The sequence below is a fragment of the Eutrigla gurnardus genome (assembly GCF_963514095.1).
Source record: "Eutrigla gurnardus genome assembly, chromosome: 13".
NCBI lineage: Eukaryota > Metazoa > Chordata > Actinopteri > Perciformes > Triglidae > Eutrigla > Eutrigla gurnardus.
In genome coordinates, this window is record NC_139936.1 from 2,099,986 (window position 1) to 2,119,491 (window position 19,506).

General features: G+C 46.3%; 1 protein-coding gene across 3 annotated transcripts in view; it reads left to right on the top strand.

Annotated features, from left to right (window-relative positions):
- The first annotated feature begins 2,822 nt into the window (after positions 1–2,822).
- The window catches only part of rimbp2b (RIMS binding protein 2b), a 71,530-nt gene continuing 54,846 nt past the window's right edge, over positions 2,823–19,506 (top strand). For 2 of the 3 annotated variants that reach the window (XM_084023941.1, XM_084023943.1), the window contains exons 1-2: positions 2,823–2,953; positions 15,396–15,539. In XM_084023941.1, coding sequence (XP_083880067.1) covers positions 2,831–2,953; positions 15,396–15,539 — 267 coding nt within the window. In that variant the 5' untranslated portion in view covers positions 2,823–2,830. Of the gene's footprint in view, positions 2,954–8,816; positions 8,865–15,395; positions 15,540–19,506 lie in introns of those variants that run through there. The other variant, XM_084023942.1, reaches the window with a different exon arrangement.

Consider the following 19,506-nt stretch of genomic DNA (forward strand, 5'->3'; position numbering starts at 1 on the left):
AACGGAAGTAACAAGTTCGAAGTGTAGGGAGGAAAAGTAAAAAGTTGTGTGTGTGTGTGTGTGTGTGTGTGTGTATATATATATATATATATATATATATATATATACATATGCACATATCACACACACACACACACACATATAATTTTATAATATAATATATGACAAATCCTACCATGGTGGAGCGACCTGTCTCTCACAAGGTAGCCCCGCCCCTAAAGCAGAGATTGTGACCATAAACATAAACTCTCACATCCACATAGACTTCCACTAATAATCTCTTACACTTATGGTCCATAGGTTTTACGCTGTAATGTTGTATTTGTATGCTGTTGTATGAGTATATGTCCAACCTGTATGGAGCCATGGATCCACACCTGAGCCAGGTGGAGGTCATCAATCCTGCAAGACAAAGGTGAGGCGAGTGGGAAAATACAGACCCCTTGTGGATTGCTGGGGTCATCACACGTATATCATGACATTTTATCACCTTGGGACTTTGTTTTACATACTATACAATAACGTTTTCAACATTCTATACTCTTAACTTTTTTTCGTATAATATAGTAAGAATTTGAGATTGGATACCATGACTTTTTCTTATGAATAATACATTTATTAAGCATTAAACTTTGTTTTACAGCTCTAGAACTGTATTTGAGCCGTTAAAGACGACCTCTGAACACGATGAGGAGACACATTAAAATACAAGCTCATCACATATTTACATCTTCATCAGGGACTTTATTTTTGTATGAATGAATAGCCTAATAAATAACGTTTGCAGGTTAAAACGATAGTAATATCACCATGAGTGACTTGTAAGTCAAAATTCAAGCACTTTCCAAAGCACAACCAACATGATGTTTGGAGACAGCTTTTTACAGAAGGACCACAAATGAAAGGACAACTAATTCCACTAACAGATCCACAGAAATATAATCACCAACTATTTTCATCATCTGTTCATCATCAAAAGTCATTTTTCATAAAGAAATGTCAGAAAATGCTGTTTTCAGTCCCTCAGATATGGAGATCTTCTTTTCTCTGTTCTATCATAGATGTCATCACATACAACACACATTTCAAGACCTTTAGTCTACATCCAAGACCTTTTCAAACCGTGAAAACACCACACTAACATTCAAGTGTTTTCAAGTTGAAGGTCAGAGAGGTCAAGTCTCGACACTCGTTCAACGGTGCAACTCAACATACACGGAAAAAAACACTAAAAACAAGACGCTGCTAGGACTAGCCCCGAGCTAACGGCTAACAAGCTAGCAACGTCATTTTACGCGGTACATCAGTGAAACAGCAAGTCGATACACGTTCATCTCAACAACCCGACATTTAGTGAGTGTTACCGGGAGATTATCTCCTGCTCTACGGCGACGAAAACACACTTTTGACCCGTAAAAAGCAAAAGTATTTAGCGGAGCTTTGCGCAGATCAACCTACCAGCCGCTCCAGAGACGCAACGGTTACACACACGGGGCCTCCGAGTGGCGTCTGCATGGGCTCTTGAATGTGGCGTTCAGGTATCCAACAAAAAAAATGGAAATATCTGAGGTAACTAATACATTACAATAAAACAATAAAATGAGGCGTCCACGTAGAGGAAATAACATGGGAAAAAAGGAAGACCTGTTCTGGTGTTTTATATTTATTTTACTTATCAATCAATTCACAACTTTTTCCAGCTAGTCCAAGTGGCGATTTTGATGACTATACTTTTACGACTTTCGAGAAATCATATTGACAGCGATCCCACAGCTACTAAAATCAAACCCCCTGTTGTACTCTGACTGGATCCCCCCAAAAAACGGAGCCTGTTTTGTTGTTTATTGCTTGAACTTCTCATGTGTGTGCAGACATTGACCTTCCAGGCATCCGTATATTAAAAGCTGCTGGAGCCGCTTACATAATGAAACACAGAGGAGTGTTGGGAATGACTAAACAGGCAACAAACCAATGAGGAGAAAACAGTGAAGCCGGATTGCACATCTCTCGAGGTGATGCACATTACTTAGACTCTCATCGCGTTGTTGGAAGGCTGCAGGGAGATTCAAAACCATGAGAGTAAATCGCACGTTAAAATAAAGTGCTTGTGTTGAACTGGACCTCACTGGGGGAAAGGAGAGGAGTCTCTTCTGCAGAAGAAGGTTGACCTCGATGACCCCAACCCCCCCAGTGGTTAACTGATGACTGGGAACGCTGGACGTTTTAATCGCTGCCTCGTTTCTGCTGGAGTCTGGCTCATCCTGCACCAGAGGTGGGTGGTGCTAAAATATGAAAAACTGGATTCTGTGGAGTGTTATTAACTGTGTAGCCCACGGCTACTGCGGAACGGGATTTTGCGAAAAAGACAATGAAAATTAAATTGCAAACTCCATTTCAGTGTCAATATGATTGTCATTTTCATGCATGTGAAACAATATTTTGTATTTCTTTTCAGGAGAAATATAGTCTTTTTTTTTTACATTTAGCTCCAATCACCAAAAATATATTTCTTTGTAGTTTTGTGTGTTTCCTGTGGCAGCTGTGCAGCCTTTTCTGTCTCCCCATGTGTGTGTGTGTGTGTGTGTGTGTGTACCCACAATAATCCAACATCCATTATTATGTAACTCTGCTGAATACAGATATTTATAATCTGAACATGCTGGAGTTATGACACCAGCCGACCATGACGAGCGTTTGGGGAAGCATGCACGCCGTCCCGTCATGGTAGGTCATCGCTGGTTGTTGTCGTGGCGGGAGGGGGGGGGGGGGAGTAGCGCCGAGATGTGATGTGGTCGATGCGTGACATCTGCTTGCACGTTGCCAGGCGACGATGGGCTGTCAGAAGACTTGCAAGGTGGAGGGACTCCTGAAACAGTGTCCGCGGGAGGCGGCGTGGAGCCCGAGACAGCGGCTCTTCTCCACGGCGAGGAGGAGCAGCAGCCGCGCGGAAAAGGTGAGCGTGCGTCAAAGATGTCCGTGAACGCGCTTTTGGACACCGGATCAGCACTTGTCGATGACCTGACCTCAGACCCGCGAGCCGGGGCTCCTTTCCTGCCGTCGTGAACCACAACGCGACCGTTTACGTGGCACCGCGGTGACCAATCAAACGAGAGGTCACAAGATTCAAAAGGGTTTATTGTCATATCCACACGAAAAAGAAACGTTTCCCTGCATGAAATTGTTTTTTTCTGTCCACAGAATGCCAAACAATAAGATAGATGAAATGAAAAGTATAAAAACAAAGCAATTTTAAAGGCAGCAGATGAGACATAAGTAAAAAATACGACAATAAAACAGTGCAAATGTAACTGTAAACAGTGTAATTATGCATGTGCAATGTAAACGTGGTGCAATTCTGCACTTAAAGCAAACTCTATTTGTTTTAAGTGGTGCTTTTGCTTGTTTGCAAAGAGATTACCCAGCATGCCGTTATGTAACACGCATTTTCACTAAATTGTCACTAAATTAAATCTCTGAATTCCATTTGGGCATCTTTGCATTAGTTCATAAGTAGCACCTGTTTAAATATGTGTGTAAAACCTACATACTTATTTAGTTAAATCGTTTATAACCGTATTAAGAGAATGAACATCAGGGAGAAAATCAACTGAGACACCAGCTGAAGAAACTGGTCAAGTAGAAACACATAAATGGACGCGTTATTGAACTATACTGGCACAATAGACTCACAGTTTAAAGTCGCTGTTCAAGCAGCAGCGGTGCAGAAACGCAGACAAAAATAAATGATCATCCAGATGTGGGAAATGCAGCTGGTGTGCTAATAGCCCGAGTGGCTTATATATATCGGTGTCCGTGTGCAGATTAATGGTCAGTCTGTCATCACGGCGTGTCATGCTTTTTCTGTGTAAATAAGCTGCTTCAACTTAAAAAACCTGAGTCCCCCTCGCTGCCCTAAAAAAAGATGAGTTAATGGAACTAAAGATGAATAGTCGGCTCTCGTGAGTTCATTCACTGAACTTGAGATATTAAGTTCAACCCACAACTGATTAAAGCGTCGTTATGTATCGATCGTCAGTTCACGGCTGCTTCTGACCTTATTAATGTAAAGTCAAGTTGAGGAAACTGACTGGATGCACTGGGGGGGGGTTACTGATTATTGTCACTGACATCAGAAAGAACGTCCTGTTTGACCAAATAGCAAGATGTCTACAATGCACGTTAAAATGTTAGATTGAGGTGATGATTGGCACGCTATGCTCTCAGTCTGGAGGGTGTGAAGGGGTTTGTTGGTACATACGGCCATTAAGAAAATCCACAATCCATCCACAATCCATTGAGGAATGCGTGAGCATCATTTCAGCAGCACGAGTCTTCAGGTGTGTGAGCGAACGGTGGAGGCTGTGATGGAGGTTCGGTAGTTCACTCTGCAGCCGAACAGCAGGAGCTGCTGAACAAAGACCTTCATGATGTCTGAAGTCAGAGCCTCTGATCTGAAGCCACGAAAAAAAAACCACTTCTATGCCCTACTTTGAAACGGGGTAAGAAGATGGAAGTGAAAACTCAGCAGGAAGTTTTACATAAAATGCGTATCATCCACAGACTGATGAAAGAAGTGGACATCGTCATGGTGACGTCTCCCGTCGGTTTGTGGACTACGATTTGGAAACGTTGAGTTCAGCATTTCGGTCGTTGCCATCTGGGAATTGTCTGCAACCAGTAGAAGGAAGTGACCATATTTGGAATGCGTAGGAGCAACGGGTGGATCTGATGAACACAAGCAGAAGAGCAGAAACCTTACTGGGTCTGGATCCATCTGGATCTGGATCCATGTGGATTGTGTTGTGAAGCTGCTAACAAAGTTAGCTTCATAATTCAAAGTCAACATTTCAGCAAAGTGTTAAAGTCATCTTAGTAGCTAACTAGCATTGGTAGCATGGTAGTGACCTGTCAATCAGCAGGTAAGCCCCGCCCCCTAACGCATCCCCTGCTTTCTGGTCTGGTGGACTCTAAATGGACCATAATGTACTAAATGAACATCATGCTGGATTGAAGAAGACTTGAAACTAGAGATTGAGACCATAAACTCATGTTTACAATGTTTACTGAGATAATACATCAAGAGAGAAGTAGGACCATTTTCTCATAGACTTCTATACAACCAGAGAGGAGTCGCCCCCTGGTGGCCAGCAGAGAGTAGTAGGACCATTTTCTCATAGACTTCTATACAACCAGAGAGGAGTCGCCCCCTGGTGGCCAGCAGAGAGAAGTAGGACCATTTTCTCATAGACTTCTATACAACCAGAGAGGAGTCGCCCCCTGGTGGCCAGCAGAGAGAAGTAGGACCATTTTCTCATAGACTTCTATACAACCAGAGAGGAGTCGCCCCCTGGTGGCCAGCAGAGAGAAGTAGGACCATTTTCTCATAGACTTCTATACAACCAGAGAGGAGTCGCCTCCTGGTGGCCAGCAGAGAGAAGTAGGACCATTTTCTCATAGACTTCCATACAACCAGAGAGGAGTCGCCTCCTGGTGGCCAGCAGAGAGAAGTAGGACCATTTTCTCATAGACTTCTATACAACCAGAGAGGAGTCGCCCCCTGGTGGCCAGCAGAGAGAAGTAGGACCATTTACTCATAGACTTCTATACAACCAGAGAGGAGTCACCCCCTGGTGGTCAGCAGAGAGAAGTAGGACCATTTTCTCATAGACTTCTATACAACCAGAGAGGAGTCGCCCCCTGGTGGCCAGCAGAGAGAAGTAGGACCATTTTCTCATATTCTATACAACCAGAGAGGAGTCACCCCCTGGTGGCCAGCAGAGAGAAGTAGGACAATTTTCTCATAGACTTCTATACAACCAGAGAGGAGTCGCCCCCTGGTGGCCAGCAGAGAGAAGTAGGACCATTTTCTCATAGACTTCTATACAACCAGAGAGGAGTCGCCCCCTGGTGGCCAGCAGAGAGAAGTAGGACCATTTTCTCATAGACTTCTATACAACCAGAGAGGAGTCGCCCCCTGGTGGCCAGCAGAGAGAAGTAGGACCATTTTCTCATAGACTTCTATACAACCAGAGAGGAGTCGCCCCCTGGTGGGAGGTTGCCGCCTGATATCTTCTCATTGTGACGTGATATTATATCATATTTAGGTAGTGAGTTTAACAGCAAAGGCAAAATGATTCAATTTGATTTTTGTGTCAAGATATCTCGTATAAATCTTGTCCGACAGCATGAATGTTTTTCTGCGAAACATTGCTGTTCTGATTTCTGATCGGCTGCCTCTCGGTATATGAGCAGTCTCGGCTCCTGTTGCTGTTGCCGCGGCGGCGCTCCACACAGCGTTTGGTTAATCTGCAGAAGCCTTCACAAAAGGGGATGTCAAAACAGTTGTTCACACCTCCAAACGTGTCTCAGGCAGCCAGAGCCGAGGCAGGCCTGGAGCTCCCGGTCTGCCTCCTGACGTCCCCTGACAGCTGTCTGAACAGGTTTGGTTCGCTTTAACGTTCGAAGGCAGGCAGGCATCCTCTGAATCATTATTTAAAAAAATAGTAAAACCAACAGAAACAGCAGCACTGGCTCGTTGACGCACCTCACATAGCTCCGCCCTCCGTAGTGCAGTCAGAAAGGCCGTGATCCCATTTGGCTCAGACGTTATTTGTTGTTAACAGTCAATGATCTTACTACTCATTTCTTTCCCCCCTTTGACACCAAGCTCTGAGTGCACAGAGCTATTTGACCTGTGCAGCTTTGATAAAAACGACCTAGAAATGAAGGGCTGCATTATTCTCTTGAATGTTTGAAGGCCATTCACTACGTCTACTCTCATCAATAACATGAATGAAAAGAGATTCATAAACACAGTTCCTTTGTTAAAATGTTAACGCTTGCAGGTTTACTTTAATCAGGTTATGGTTTCAGTTAAAGAGGATCTATTATGCTCCATACTGCTATTTTACATGCTTTCAAAAAAAAAACAGGTGGCAACCTCCGCCAACGTTGAAGTGGCTTAAACTTGCATTCTCTCTACTGGCCATCAGAGGGCGACTGGTTGTAGAAACTGATTGTATGGAAGTCGATGAGAAACACTACCGTCGCCACCAATGCAGTTAGCTACGGAGATGACTTTAACACTTATCTGTAACGTTTGACCTTGAATTATGAAGCTAAGATCCACCCGTCGCTCCTCCACAGTCCAAATATGGTCACATCCTTCACTGGTTGCAATAATCCACGATGGCAACGGCCAAAATGCAGAAACTCAACTCAAACGTCTATGCAAATAACGTTTTATTTTTCCCCATCAGGCTGTGCTGCAGCAGCTCTTCTCTGACTCTGACTCTGGCTCTTTCTGTCTGCTCTGATTTGTCAGCAGGCCTGCTCTGTTGTGATTGGTCAACTGATTAGTACGTTTGTCAGAAATGTCCCGCCCCTTTACCATAACCAGATAACAGCAGTTGTACTGCTCACAAATAGTGATAAATATATATTTATAATGGCTCTTCTTTAATTTATGAACTGGCCCTCAAGGTGTTTAATGTACAGTTTGCATCAAACATCAGGTGTGCTTCCTGCTCAGAGCCCCTCCCACTCCCCGTCCCCCTCCCCCGGTCTCACGGCAGGTAAAGTATACGAGCGGGAACATTGGACATCCATCGGTGTGATTCAGCGGTGCCTTGAGTGTTAAACGGCCGCTGTGCAACACAAACTCTCAGTTGGGATTGCTGGAGATGGTCCCGCCGGTCTGGAGGGGGGGGGGGGGGCTGCTGTGGTTGCTAGGCATCCACGATGAGGAAAGCATATCTGTTTTGGGCCCTGCTCCTCCTCTCTCTTTTTTCCACAACAGAATGCAGCGCCACTGTCCGCCACAGAGGGCAGCCACACACCACACACCACACACACACACCACACACCACACACACACACTCACACACACACACACACACACACACACACACACACACACACACACACACACACACACACTGTGCTCCTCTCTGTAGTGAAAAAAAATCCTCAGGATGGCCCAAATAATCCCCTTTAATACCCTTCTGGACTTGATTTCCCGATCTGTGATTGGACGGTGTTGGTGTAGCCGCTGTTTGTGATAGCTGATTGGTCCCCCCCCTCCAGTTCAGTGATGGAGAGGTTTTGTCAAGCTGAGCCTCTGTGGCATAATGACCCATGACAAGGCGACAAGGCCCCTGTATCGGCTTCCAAAAAAAAAAAAAAAAAAAAAACTGGGAGCAAAAGAGGGATGGCAGAGAAACCTCACATGACCTTGCCAGCTTCAATCATGGCTGCTCATCAGCGGCGGTCAGGTGGGCAGGCGGCTTCCACGTGGCCACGGGGCTTTTTTATTGACAGGATTGTCTGTGACTGCTGGGAACGAGGGATGGAGAATGACCCGTTCTGATTAAGGGGAAGAGGAAAAGGCATCCTGGAGAGAGAGAGAGAGAGAGAGAGAGTGAGAGTGCTGCTCAGTTGCTGCTGCACACTGCACTGCCTCTGCACCCCTGCGTGCCTGAGTCTGTGTGACTAAGCGTGTGTGTGTGTGTGAAAGTGAGAAAGGGAGAGCGAGAGAGAGAGAGGAAAAGGGGGCGTGTTGGTGTGTGTGTGTGTGTGTGTGTGTGTGTGTGCTCTGCTGCACAGCCACGGTAGTGTGAGCCGAGCCGAGTGATGCTCTCTCTCCTCCTGCGCTGCCTGGCTGTGCCTCTTTCCTGCCGAGCATCCATGAACCATTTTGTGCTACAGAGCCGCCGCCGCCGTCCCGGTTACGCCTCCCGCTCCTCATCCGTCTGTCCGTCCGCGACTGACGCCGTGGGAAACACCTCAGCATCAGCATCAGCATCAGCATCAGCATCAGCATCAGCACCAGCATCAGCATCAGCCTTTCATCCACCGCTGCTGAGGTACTGTACCGACTACTGTCAAGCCTGTGTGTGTGTGTGTGTGTGTGTGTGAGAGTGTGTTTTTTTTTTTTAGCGAAAGGATTGTTTGTGCTGCAGGATCCCTGCTGCTGCTGCTGCTGCTGCTGCTGGAGGGATCAGGATCAGCACGTCTTAGCGTCTCACACTCACAATAATTGAAATCTTCTCCTGGGTATCACACACACGTAAACCCTGCCGGCCCTGTTACGGTGCATTCCTTAACAAATGCATCCGCCGGTTTTATACGGAGAGGAGAATATTCAGGCTTCACAGCAAACCGAGCGGAGCCAGAGGACATTTGCACATCATCGTTTGCATGCAGTGAAGGATTTGGCTGTCATATTGTTATATTGAGTTTGTCGTCCGTCCGGGGGGCTGGAAACACGCTGCGGTGTGTGTGTGTGTGTGTGTGTGTGTGTTTGAAAAGACAAACGCTGAGCGGGAGATTATTGTTTTTGTGGGTGATATAACATGTTTTTATGCAGGGGGGTGGGGGTGGGGGGGGTGCTTGACGTTGGTCAGGTGACACGTGAGATGTTTTGGAAAGTTGTGTGTCAGGAATTTCAAAGATATGGGTGTTAATTGGTGGACAGCAATCAGCTGGGAGTGTTCGGTGTGCTATCAATGCGAGGCGGTTAAAACAGCTGTATGCTCAGTTTCCACACACACACACACACACACACACACACGAACGAGGCGTCCTTGAGTGTGTGTGTGTGTGTGTGTGTGCATTATAAATGAACACTGGGATATTAATAGACATGTAGAGCATGTAAGTGTTTCTGTGTTGTGTCATCAGAGCTCACATTGCACTGAGACCCTATAGGTGGCAGTGGTGAGAGCAGGAGGGTGAACTGTGATCTCCACTGTCTGTGTGTGTGTGTGTGTGCGTGTGTGTGTGTGTGTGTGTGTGTGTGTGTGTGTGGACAGGTAAGGATGTTGTCTGCCGCCGCCTCCCAAGGTCACTCATTTGAAGAGCTTGTGTAATTAAGGGCCGTCGGTCTCATGCCACCCAACCAATCAGATACGAGCTACTCACCCAACTCTCATTCATGCCGCGGCGCCTCCCGTCCACCTCGGCCAGCCGCTGCCGCCGCGGCCATTCATCATCTCGCCGGTTATCCCTGAGCTGTCAGCAAAGCGACTTTTTATCTTCACTATGCACGAGAGACGGGATTCATATTTCTAACCTAAATTTGTTGGGGAGAGGAGGGAGGGGGGTTGGTGGAGGGAGGAGGAGTAATGTTATTTCCTCCCTCTTATAGCACTGAATGGGTGGGGTTCAGCATGGGACTTCATTTTTATATACTATACTGGAGCGTCTTCTCCCGGATTTTACACCATCATGTAGCTCCCCATACGGGTTTATGAAGACGACCCAAGAAAAAAGATGATTTATAGTTATTTATCACCTTTTAAGAAGCAACATCAGCATGAATGTGGAGTCGTGTTTATGTCCGTCTGCCAAATATAATTTCATTATTCACTCACTCAACACTTTTTAGCTCTGTTTTGGTCTCCACCAACCCCTGAAGGGAAGATCGGGGTCTTTAGCTGCTGAACGCTTCACTGAGTTCACCAGCAAGTCACTAATATTGAGTGTATTTGCACTGGGTGGAGTTTCCTTCCTTTTCTTTTCTTTTTTTGATCAGAGCTGACCAAAACAGTAAAACAATGAGCTGAAAGACACTAAAATGCTCCGTAAAGAAGGATCTCTGTGGATTTGTTACCCCGAGACACAAGTTGGTATTTTGATCCATAATTAATATAAAATCGTTACTCGGAGCAGCTTTAACGAAAAAACGAAAAACATATCTTTAACATTCCTCTGCTGCTACATGTTAAACGCCAATATGTCCAAGTAGCCACTTTTTAAACTGTTTGGTAAAATGAGGTGAGGGTTCCAGGTATTGGTTGCTCTAAAGGGCCAAATACGCTTCTCCTAACGAGAACAGTGCAATTACCTCCATATCTGCTCCTCAGGAATGGACCCTGACGGACACATTTTAAGGTTAAACATCATATGTCATAATGATATTATCACGTTCTGGTGTTTTTAATCCTCCTGTCATCATGGCTGCAGATTAGTTGTAGATTGTGTGAATGTGGAGGATGTGGCGGTGCGAGAGGAGAGCTCAGCGTGGTCCTGAGTGTCCGAGGCTGTAGTAACAGCTGAAAACCCTGCTGCTGCTGGATGTGGCCTGGATAACGCACGTGACCCCCCCCCCCCCCCCACCACAGTGTGAGGCATTAGTGATATGAACAGCAGGGTCCACGGCAGCTGTTACATAACTCCCACTTCGCTGGCAGATCTCTGTAAAAGATGGCTCCGGGAGGACTCAGAGTGAAAGTGCATTATCATGGTCAGCGGGCCGCCGCGTCCTCGCCGCTTTGCTCCCCGGTTTTGCCGGACGGTCCCGTGAGCGAGCATGTGTTTCTGCCGCTCCCCCCGAGGGAAACGTTTCCAAACGCACGGGCCAGATTTATGTAGATGTTTTGTGCTATATAAGCCTCCCAGATTAGATCCGCCTTACACACATGTTCAGTGTATATGTGCATGTTCGACGGCACATGCTCGTGCTCCCGCAGCAAAAGCTGGAATGGAAGTAGATGTTATTGTCGGCTGGATCGCCGGACTCCCGTAGTCCTGTATAGTCTGGTCTCAGACCAGCGTGTGAGGGAACCGGGCTTCTCTGGAGGTCAGAGGAGGGAGCAGCCGGTAATCACCTCGGGGATCCGACTGCATTGATAATCGATTGATCCTGGGGTTGATCAGTGCTGTCCACTGGGTCGGATGGACACTGCTGATCAGGTGCAAACAGCAGCAGATTAAGATGAGGAAGGAGGACTTGTTTCTTTTCCTCCTCGCACAAAAGCTGCTGGCCCTCCCATGCTAGCTCTGTACTACCACTGATGCTTTAGCATTAGCAACAGTTAGGATCAGTGTCACACTGATGAGCATCATTGGTCTGGATATTGTCACACGTTGGTTTGTGGACTACGGTTTTGAAGACTCAAGTTCGGCCATCTTGGTATTTTTTGCAACCAGTGAAAGGAAGTGACCATATTTGGACTGTGAGGAGCGACGATGATCTGATGATCATTAAAGCAGCACCCTTACTGAATCTGGATCCATGTGGATTCTGGTGTGAAGCTGCTAACAAAGTTAGCTTCTATAATTCAAGGTCTACTTTACAGCTAAGAGTTAAAGTCATCTTAGTAGCTAAATAGCATTGGTAGCGTGGTAGCGACCTGTCAATCAGCAGGTAAGCCCCACCCCCTAAAGCATCCCCTGCTTTCTGGTCTGGATTGAAGAAGACTTGAAACTAGAGATTAAGACCATAAACTCCCTGGTGGCCAGCAGGGAGAATGACAGTTTAAGCAGGACTCCCAGGCAGAGCACCTTCCCTCCTGCTCATCTGTGTTTGTGTTCGGCTCCGTCAGCGAGTGGTGGATGGATGTTTGGATCCGTTCTGAAAGGTTGACTCCTGAGAGGGGGGGGGGAGGGTGTGATTATGTGGATCTTGCCAAAATCCACAGGCACCGATGATTATTTGTCAGGATTTGCTTTGTAATAAAAAAGCTTATCTCCGCAGGTTCAATCTCTGTCTGCTCTTGCCGCTCTTATTTATTTGTCCTGCTTGCTGTTGACGATCCTCTGATGTCTGAGGTGGCTGTTGGACATGTCCAATGTCCTTTTATACAGATGTGCTCTACTTAGCGTGATTAATCGCACTCTCTTTGATAACATGTTACTGGCAGACGGCTTCGCTGCTGCAGACACACCATGCCGGGCGGGTTCAAGGCAAACTTTTTTTTTTTATATTTTGGATGATGGATGTAACGATAACGAGCTCCGGAGGTAATGCTTTGTGTTAACGCCGCCATCAAGTGGAATCTCACAGCGGATTACTAGAAATAAAAAAAGGCTCCCCCGTCCAATCAGCTGCCTCCACGCAGGTCCATCGATGAACGGGGGGGTAATTGCATGAAGAAGCTGTAATAAGGTGGATTGAATTAGTCATACCCTGACTAAAATGAATTAAAGAGGCCGTCATGACTCCCCAAACTGACTCATAATACCCGCCGAGCCCAGAGACACCATCATGTGCTCTATTATCTCAGAGCTGCCGACTGTCTACTTCCTGTTTCATTTAGAAACGCCTGCATGTGGAATATCCACCTAGAAACGCTGAAATGAGCCCACGCTGCGCTGCAATGTCACTCAATCACATTCCACACAGCAGTGATGAAATGTTTGTGCTGTAAACGATGCTCTCATCATAAATAAAGTCAAGTAATCAGTCCAATAATGAAATCATTGGTAATTGTTTTTCCCAGCAGCGTGTCCAGAGTCCTCAGGCTTCAGTGGGCATTTCTCAAATAATTAGCAGAAAATTATTTCCAAAATGACAAAAGTAGCTCCATATAGCTGTGTTTAATACAATATATGGACGATTCAAATGAAGGGTTTGACAAATTAGTTAGCATTTTATTAAAGGGTCACTTTTGCTTAAATTGAAAACCGGGCACAATGATGACATCACTGTCAGCGGTGAATAAGTCACCTGTTTCCAGAGGAGGCGGGAGCGACTTGACGACTTCGTATCAGGGCCACTGGACGAAGGAAAACAACATTTGCAAATTTATTACAATGCTAACAACCATCATCTATGCTAGCTAACGTCCCATGAATGTACATGTATGTTTCTAATGAATCATCATAATGTGTGACAACGCCTCATTAAGGTCCTTAGGGTGATGATGTTGATGCTTATTGTTGCTTTTGTTTATCCATCCATCCATTTTCTACCGCTTATCCTGTATTCAGGGTCGCGGGGGGGCTGGAGCCGATCCCAGCTGTCATTGGGTGAAGGCAGGGTTCACCCTGGACAGGTTGCCAGTCCATCGCAGGGCCGACATGTAGAGACAGACAACCATTCACGCTCACATTCACACCTACTGCTTTTATTTATATGGAGCCAAATTGTCATAAGATGCTAGTTGTAGCTTTCACTTGTTGTCATAGCAACAGCAAACATCTGGTATTAGTGGGACTGAGCAACTTGTTTATATCGGCTTCATATATTTATAAAGTGGCAAATTTGCGACTTTTTCTCTCTGAATATTGCTCCGTTTTTTTTTTCCTACAGTGGCCCTGATACGCCATCAGCTTAATGGTGTTATGGTCTAAATAAACTAAATATAAAATAAGAGATACTCAAGAAGGCTGCCGAGAACGTAAAAAATAAATGTTATATTGTAAATTAGGGGGTCGGTGGTCCCAGCCTGCTGCTGCTCCGGTCTCCAGCTCCCGATGCCCCTATAAAGGGATCAGTGTGGGGGAGGGGGGAGGAAGGACACGCCCCCTCGTGGGCTTCCATGCAGCCACACGTGGCTTTAGTCGTGGAGCCTGCCTTGCTCCAGGGGTACGCGGCAGGACGGACACAGTCTTTGTCCAGATGTCTGTTTGCTGGCGCTGCCTCCTGCCATTAGAAACAAACACTAATTGCTCATTGGCCCCCGGGTCGGAGATGTGCAGCTGGGGACGCGCGGCTAAAATTAGCAGCGCTTGTTCCCATGAGTGGCGGGGACACAGCGCCGCGGCGGCATCAGTATGCAGCACTACAGCATGGACAGAAATATATATATATATATATATATATATATATATATATATAAAAAAAGGTCATCTCCTGGCCACAAATGTCAGGGTGGGGTGCAGCGACGGCATCACGGGGGCGGCTGAACCGCCAGCACCACCTCCAGGCCCCCCCTCCCCCCTCCCCCCGCCTCCCCCGTATTTGGATCGACCCACTGAACCGACGTCCTCTGTCTGAGCGTGGAAATGTCACATGGAAACAGCCGAGCGAGTGTCGTGACATCCCATGCTAGGAAGCCTTCACCTCCTCCACGCCGCCTCCACTCGGCCTCCACGCCGTTGCCGCTCGGCCTCCACGCCGCCCGGGTCGAGTTACAGCTCTCCCCTCTGTGACACAAAAGCAGCATCTGGTTCCACCTGACCGGAGCCATGAATAATTTAACACGGGGGCATTATTATTTTCCAGCCAGCTCCACTAGCTTGGCAATAACAAGCAGTTTAGGCGGTTGCTATCAGGCTAAGTGGCTGAACATGGAGGGAGGATGTTATTTTACCTCGCCGGCGTCTCGTACCTGTGTGGCTTCGTAAGTATCTCGGTTGTTTTTCAGTCGACACGTCGCTGGGGTTGTTTGCGGATCTCGGCGAGTAAACAGAACAGAGCGAAGCATCCGGATGACTCGGACGATGCTGTTAAGTCACCATCACACCAACGAGTGCACAGATTAACACACTCAGGATCTGGTTTTATAGCCGGTCCAATTAAAAAAAACATGATTTGCGTGTTTAGTGAGTCCTGCCAATCAGAGCTGCAGGTGAGCAGGAAGTCCAACAGATACTGATTCCTTCTGTTGATGATCAGACTCACAGTGTGGATGATTATGGATTTGACTGGGATGCTTCTTCCTCCACAGCTGAGAGATGAAGGCTTGTCCATCCAGCTCCAAGGTGTGCAGCGTCTGGACGGCGTTCGTCTGCTAGGGGAGAACCACCACCGCGGCGCTCCGAGACTCGACCCGGAGACCCTCGGCCACCAAAGGCTGAAGCAGAAGTTACTTGTGAGTGCTGCTCTGTGTGAAAGGGAGATAAAGGCTTTGTTGATGCTGGACCGCGGAGCACGGTCCATTAGCCCAAAGACTGCGGAGGCGTTTCGCTTTCAGCGATTGTCTGGCTTTTTATTATGTTCCTCTCTCTCTCTCTCTCTCTCTCTCTCTCTCTCTCTTTGCTTTGGATCGTGATCTCCTGAACCATGACTTATTCTTTCCTCCAGTTGTTGGTTTAATTTTTTTTTAAATGAGGCGTGCTCGTTTCATTTAGAGTCATCTTTGGGATTAATTGGGGTCAAAGTGTCAGTTTTCTCTGTGTTTCATGACAGGGGACGGTGTCTCTCAACGTAAAGGTCGTAGAAACCCTCATCGCTGCCTGAGGAGGAGGCCGAGCCGAGAGGAAGTTGTTGCCAGACTGGCCGATTGGATTGCATAATAGTTCTGCTAATAATCATCCATATTTTCCTCATGAATAATTAGCTCAAGAGGTCAGTTTTTATTTCGATGTATTGTCAGTGAGACTAGGCAACCAATGTTTGCGGCATCAGTTATTTTTGTAGGATTTTCTATAGAAGACGCTCTTTTTAGAGGGTGTTCTGGAAAGTAAAGCCAAATCGGAAGTGTCTTAAACTGTCATTCTCTCTGCTGGCCACCAGGGGGCGACTCCTCTCTGGTTGTATAGAAGTCTATGAGAAAATGCTCCTACTTCTCTCTGCTGGCCACCAGGGGGCGACTCCTCTCTGGTTGTATAGAAGTCTATGAGAAAATGGTCCTACTTCTCTCTGCTGGCCACCAGGGGGCGACTCCTCTCTGGTTGTATAGAAGTCTATGAGAAAATGGTCCTACTTCTCTCTGCTGGCCACCAGGGGGCGACTCCTCTGTGGTTGTATAGAAGTCTTTGAGAAAATGGTCCTACTTCTCTCTGCTGGCCACCAGGGGGCGACTCCTCTCTGGTTGTATAGAAGTCTATGAGAAAACGGTCCTACTTCTCTCTGCTGGCCACCAGGGGGCGACTCCTCTCTGGTTGTATAGAAGTCTATGAGAAAATGGTCCTACTTCTCTCTTGATGTATTATCTCAGTAAACATTGTAAACATGAGTTTATGGACTCTTCAAGTCTTCTTCAATCCAGCATGATGTTCATTTAGTACATTATGGTCCATTTAGAGTCCACCAGACCAGAAAGCAGGGGATGCTTTAGGGGGCGGGGCTTACCTGCTGATTGACAGGTAGCTACCACGCTACCAATGCTAGTTAGCTACTAAGATGACTTTAACACTTAGCTGTAACGTTGACCTTGAATTATAGAAATTAACTTTGTTAGCAGCTTCACACCAGAATCCACATGGATCCAGATCCAGTAAGGAGTTTTCCGCCATGTTTACGGTGAACGGCAGGTTTCCAGGTCTCCTCGGCTCTTCCTCCAGGCTGCGATATCACAGCGGAGGCTGCTTGTAATTCCCCCGGCTTCCCCTGACGTCCGTGGTTCAATATGAATGAGCTGCATCGATTAGACCTCAGTGTGTGTGTGTGTGTGTGTGTGTGTGTGTGTGTGTGTGTCCGTCCTCAGCACTCACCAGACTGTTGTCTTCACAGAGGGTGACGTTATGGGTGACATCCTCGGGGTGAAGCTTTTGTTATTAGCAGCTTTCTCTGGCGTGTTAATGAGCCGTTCAGCCGGGTGATATTTATTTTGTTGGCTTTAATGGACACGTAGGAAACAGAAAAGGTGTTTAAAGCTTTAAATGTTTGATTATATGGACAGACTCACAGGAAGGTTTGATATATTCTCCTTCCTTCCCGTCTCACCGACTCACTGTGATTGTGTTTATACTGACGGTGGTGTGAACTTTATTTTTAAATTCTCCGCCCGCCTGTGACAGGGCTACCTGCTAATTAGCTCGTCAGCATTCCTCGAGCGGCCAGCCTGCTGTTTCACTCATGAGCAGCGGCATTTTACCCCAACGACAAAAATGTGAATGACCTAATAAAATAATAAACGTGATGTAAATATATTCGTTTATCCGTCAAATACTCTCTAAAACGTACGGCAGCGATTCTGTGAGAAGACCTTTAATTTGATTGATTTCTATTTCATTGTCTTAAACTCTACATATGATTTCTCCTGCTCTGCTGATGTGTGTGTTTGTGTGTAGACCGTGTGTGTGTTTATTCTGCTGTCAAAAGCACTTAAGCTGTTGTTTTTAAAGGTGATATATGAATAAAATTATTATTATTTTAATCGTGCATCTGCCTACGAACAGATGAAATGTACGGTGTTACTCATTCAGACCCGAATCCTCTGATAATTAGAACATCCGTGGGGATCGGTCACCCGGTTGCCGGGGAAACGGGTGCTATTTGGAAGTCATGGTGCATCCCATCGTGTCATAAAGCTGGTGTTTTGCACTCCGCTCAGTCAACAGAGAAATGACTGGGAGGAGGAGGAGGAGGAGGAGGAGGAGGAGGTAGGCGGAGTCGTTCCCTGGAGTGGAAAACAGCTGATTATGGATTCAGTGATTATCAATACTGAATATTCCCACGAAGGCAAGAAACCGACGGAGCATGTGACCCGTCTTCATCCTGTTATCTTACGACGTTGGATCAACAAGGTGTACGAAGCTGTCTGCAGCCACTACATCACATTATCAATAATTATATCATATATATCATCTATTTCACAGATGTCATTCTGCAGAATTTAACTCCTCTATTATAAGTGTGTCTTTCTGTGTCTTCAGTCACGTTCCTGCATATTAATTATGCAACTACAGTTGTGGGGCAACATTCCCAGGAATATAATTAAATTAGAATAATTAAAGTCTTATGTAACAGTCACGTTCGGATACAACACACAGCGCTCAATATTCTTTTTTTTTTTTGCGTCATCCTGCTCATCCAAACCAACGACAACAGAACGAACATTTTAAAAGCATTAGACCTGCTAGTTATGTTATTAAAATATGAGATATGCTGTTCTTGTGCTGCCCGCTCCCGGTTGTGAAAAACACAAAACAGGCCCATCTGTCAAAGACCAGCAGAAGACGAGGTTTCAGCATTTTTCAGCGTGGAGTGTTTGATGGATGCGAGAACATACGCTGTTTAAAGTGGAGAAGATTTTTACTGATTTACTGCCCGATGAAGTGACAGATTTCAGTCTGCAAATAATGGAAAAGCCTTATTTCTGCCTCTCTATAAGTCAGACTGAGATCTGCCCACCTGCCTGCCTCAGAGCCGGGGATGTGACCCGTTCCCCATCTGTCACAGCTGGGAGGGGGGGTTCTTCTTGGTTAACTCTCCGGCCCTCATGACTATTCATCACAGTCCAAGTCCACGCTTTTACTTCCTCACTTTGATGGTCAAGTGAATCATCGGGCCGAGGAGGCACATTGGAGTGGTGATCATAAATATGCATCACTTCTGCAGACGGAGAGAAACAGCCCACGGTCGCTTGGCAGTATGGATATCATATATTGTGGGGAAACTGTCGTCATGTTCTTCTAAACAAACAAGAGCTAAAAATACTCCCCGGTGTCGGCGTAACGTCTCGTGTTCTCTCGCCTACACGCCCATCAGATTGATCATGTGTTCATATTCAGAAAACACAAACGGCACTCAGAGGAGCCGGGATAATGTTTCCTTCCTGCTATGAGACGATGGTGCTAAAAGCTGCTAGCCGCTGCTAACCGCTGCTAACCGCTGCTAACCACCACTCAAGATTAAAAGAGCTTTGAATCCTGTCTGGCTGCAGGTCGTGGAATAGTCATGAAATGTATAAACATTCATTGGTTGTTGGAAGCGTAAAGTCGTTGTAGCGTTAAAATGTTTCCTTAACTTTCGTTTTGGAGTGTGATGTATGAAACCTATTCAGTTAAATGTGGTGTCTGTTTGTCAGACTGCTGTGAGACTGTTTGTCAGAATGTTTGTCAGACTGCTGTGAGACTGTTTGTCAGAATGTTTGTCGGACTGCTGTGAGACTG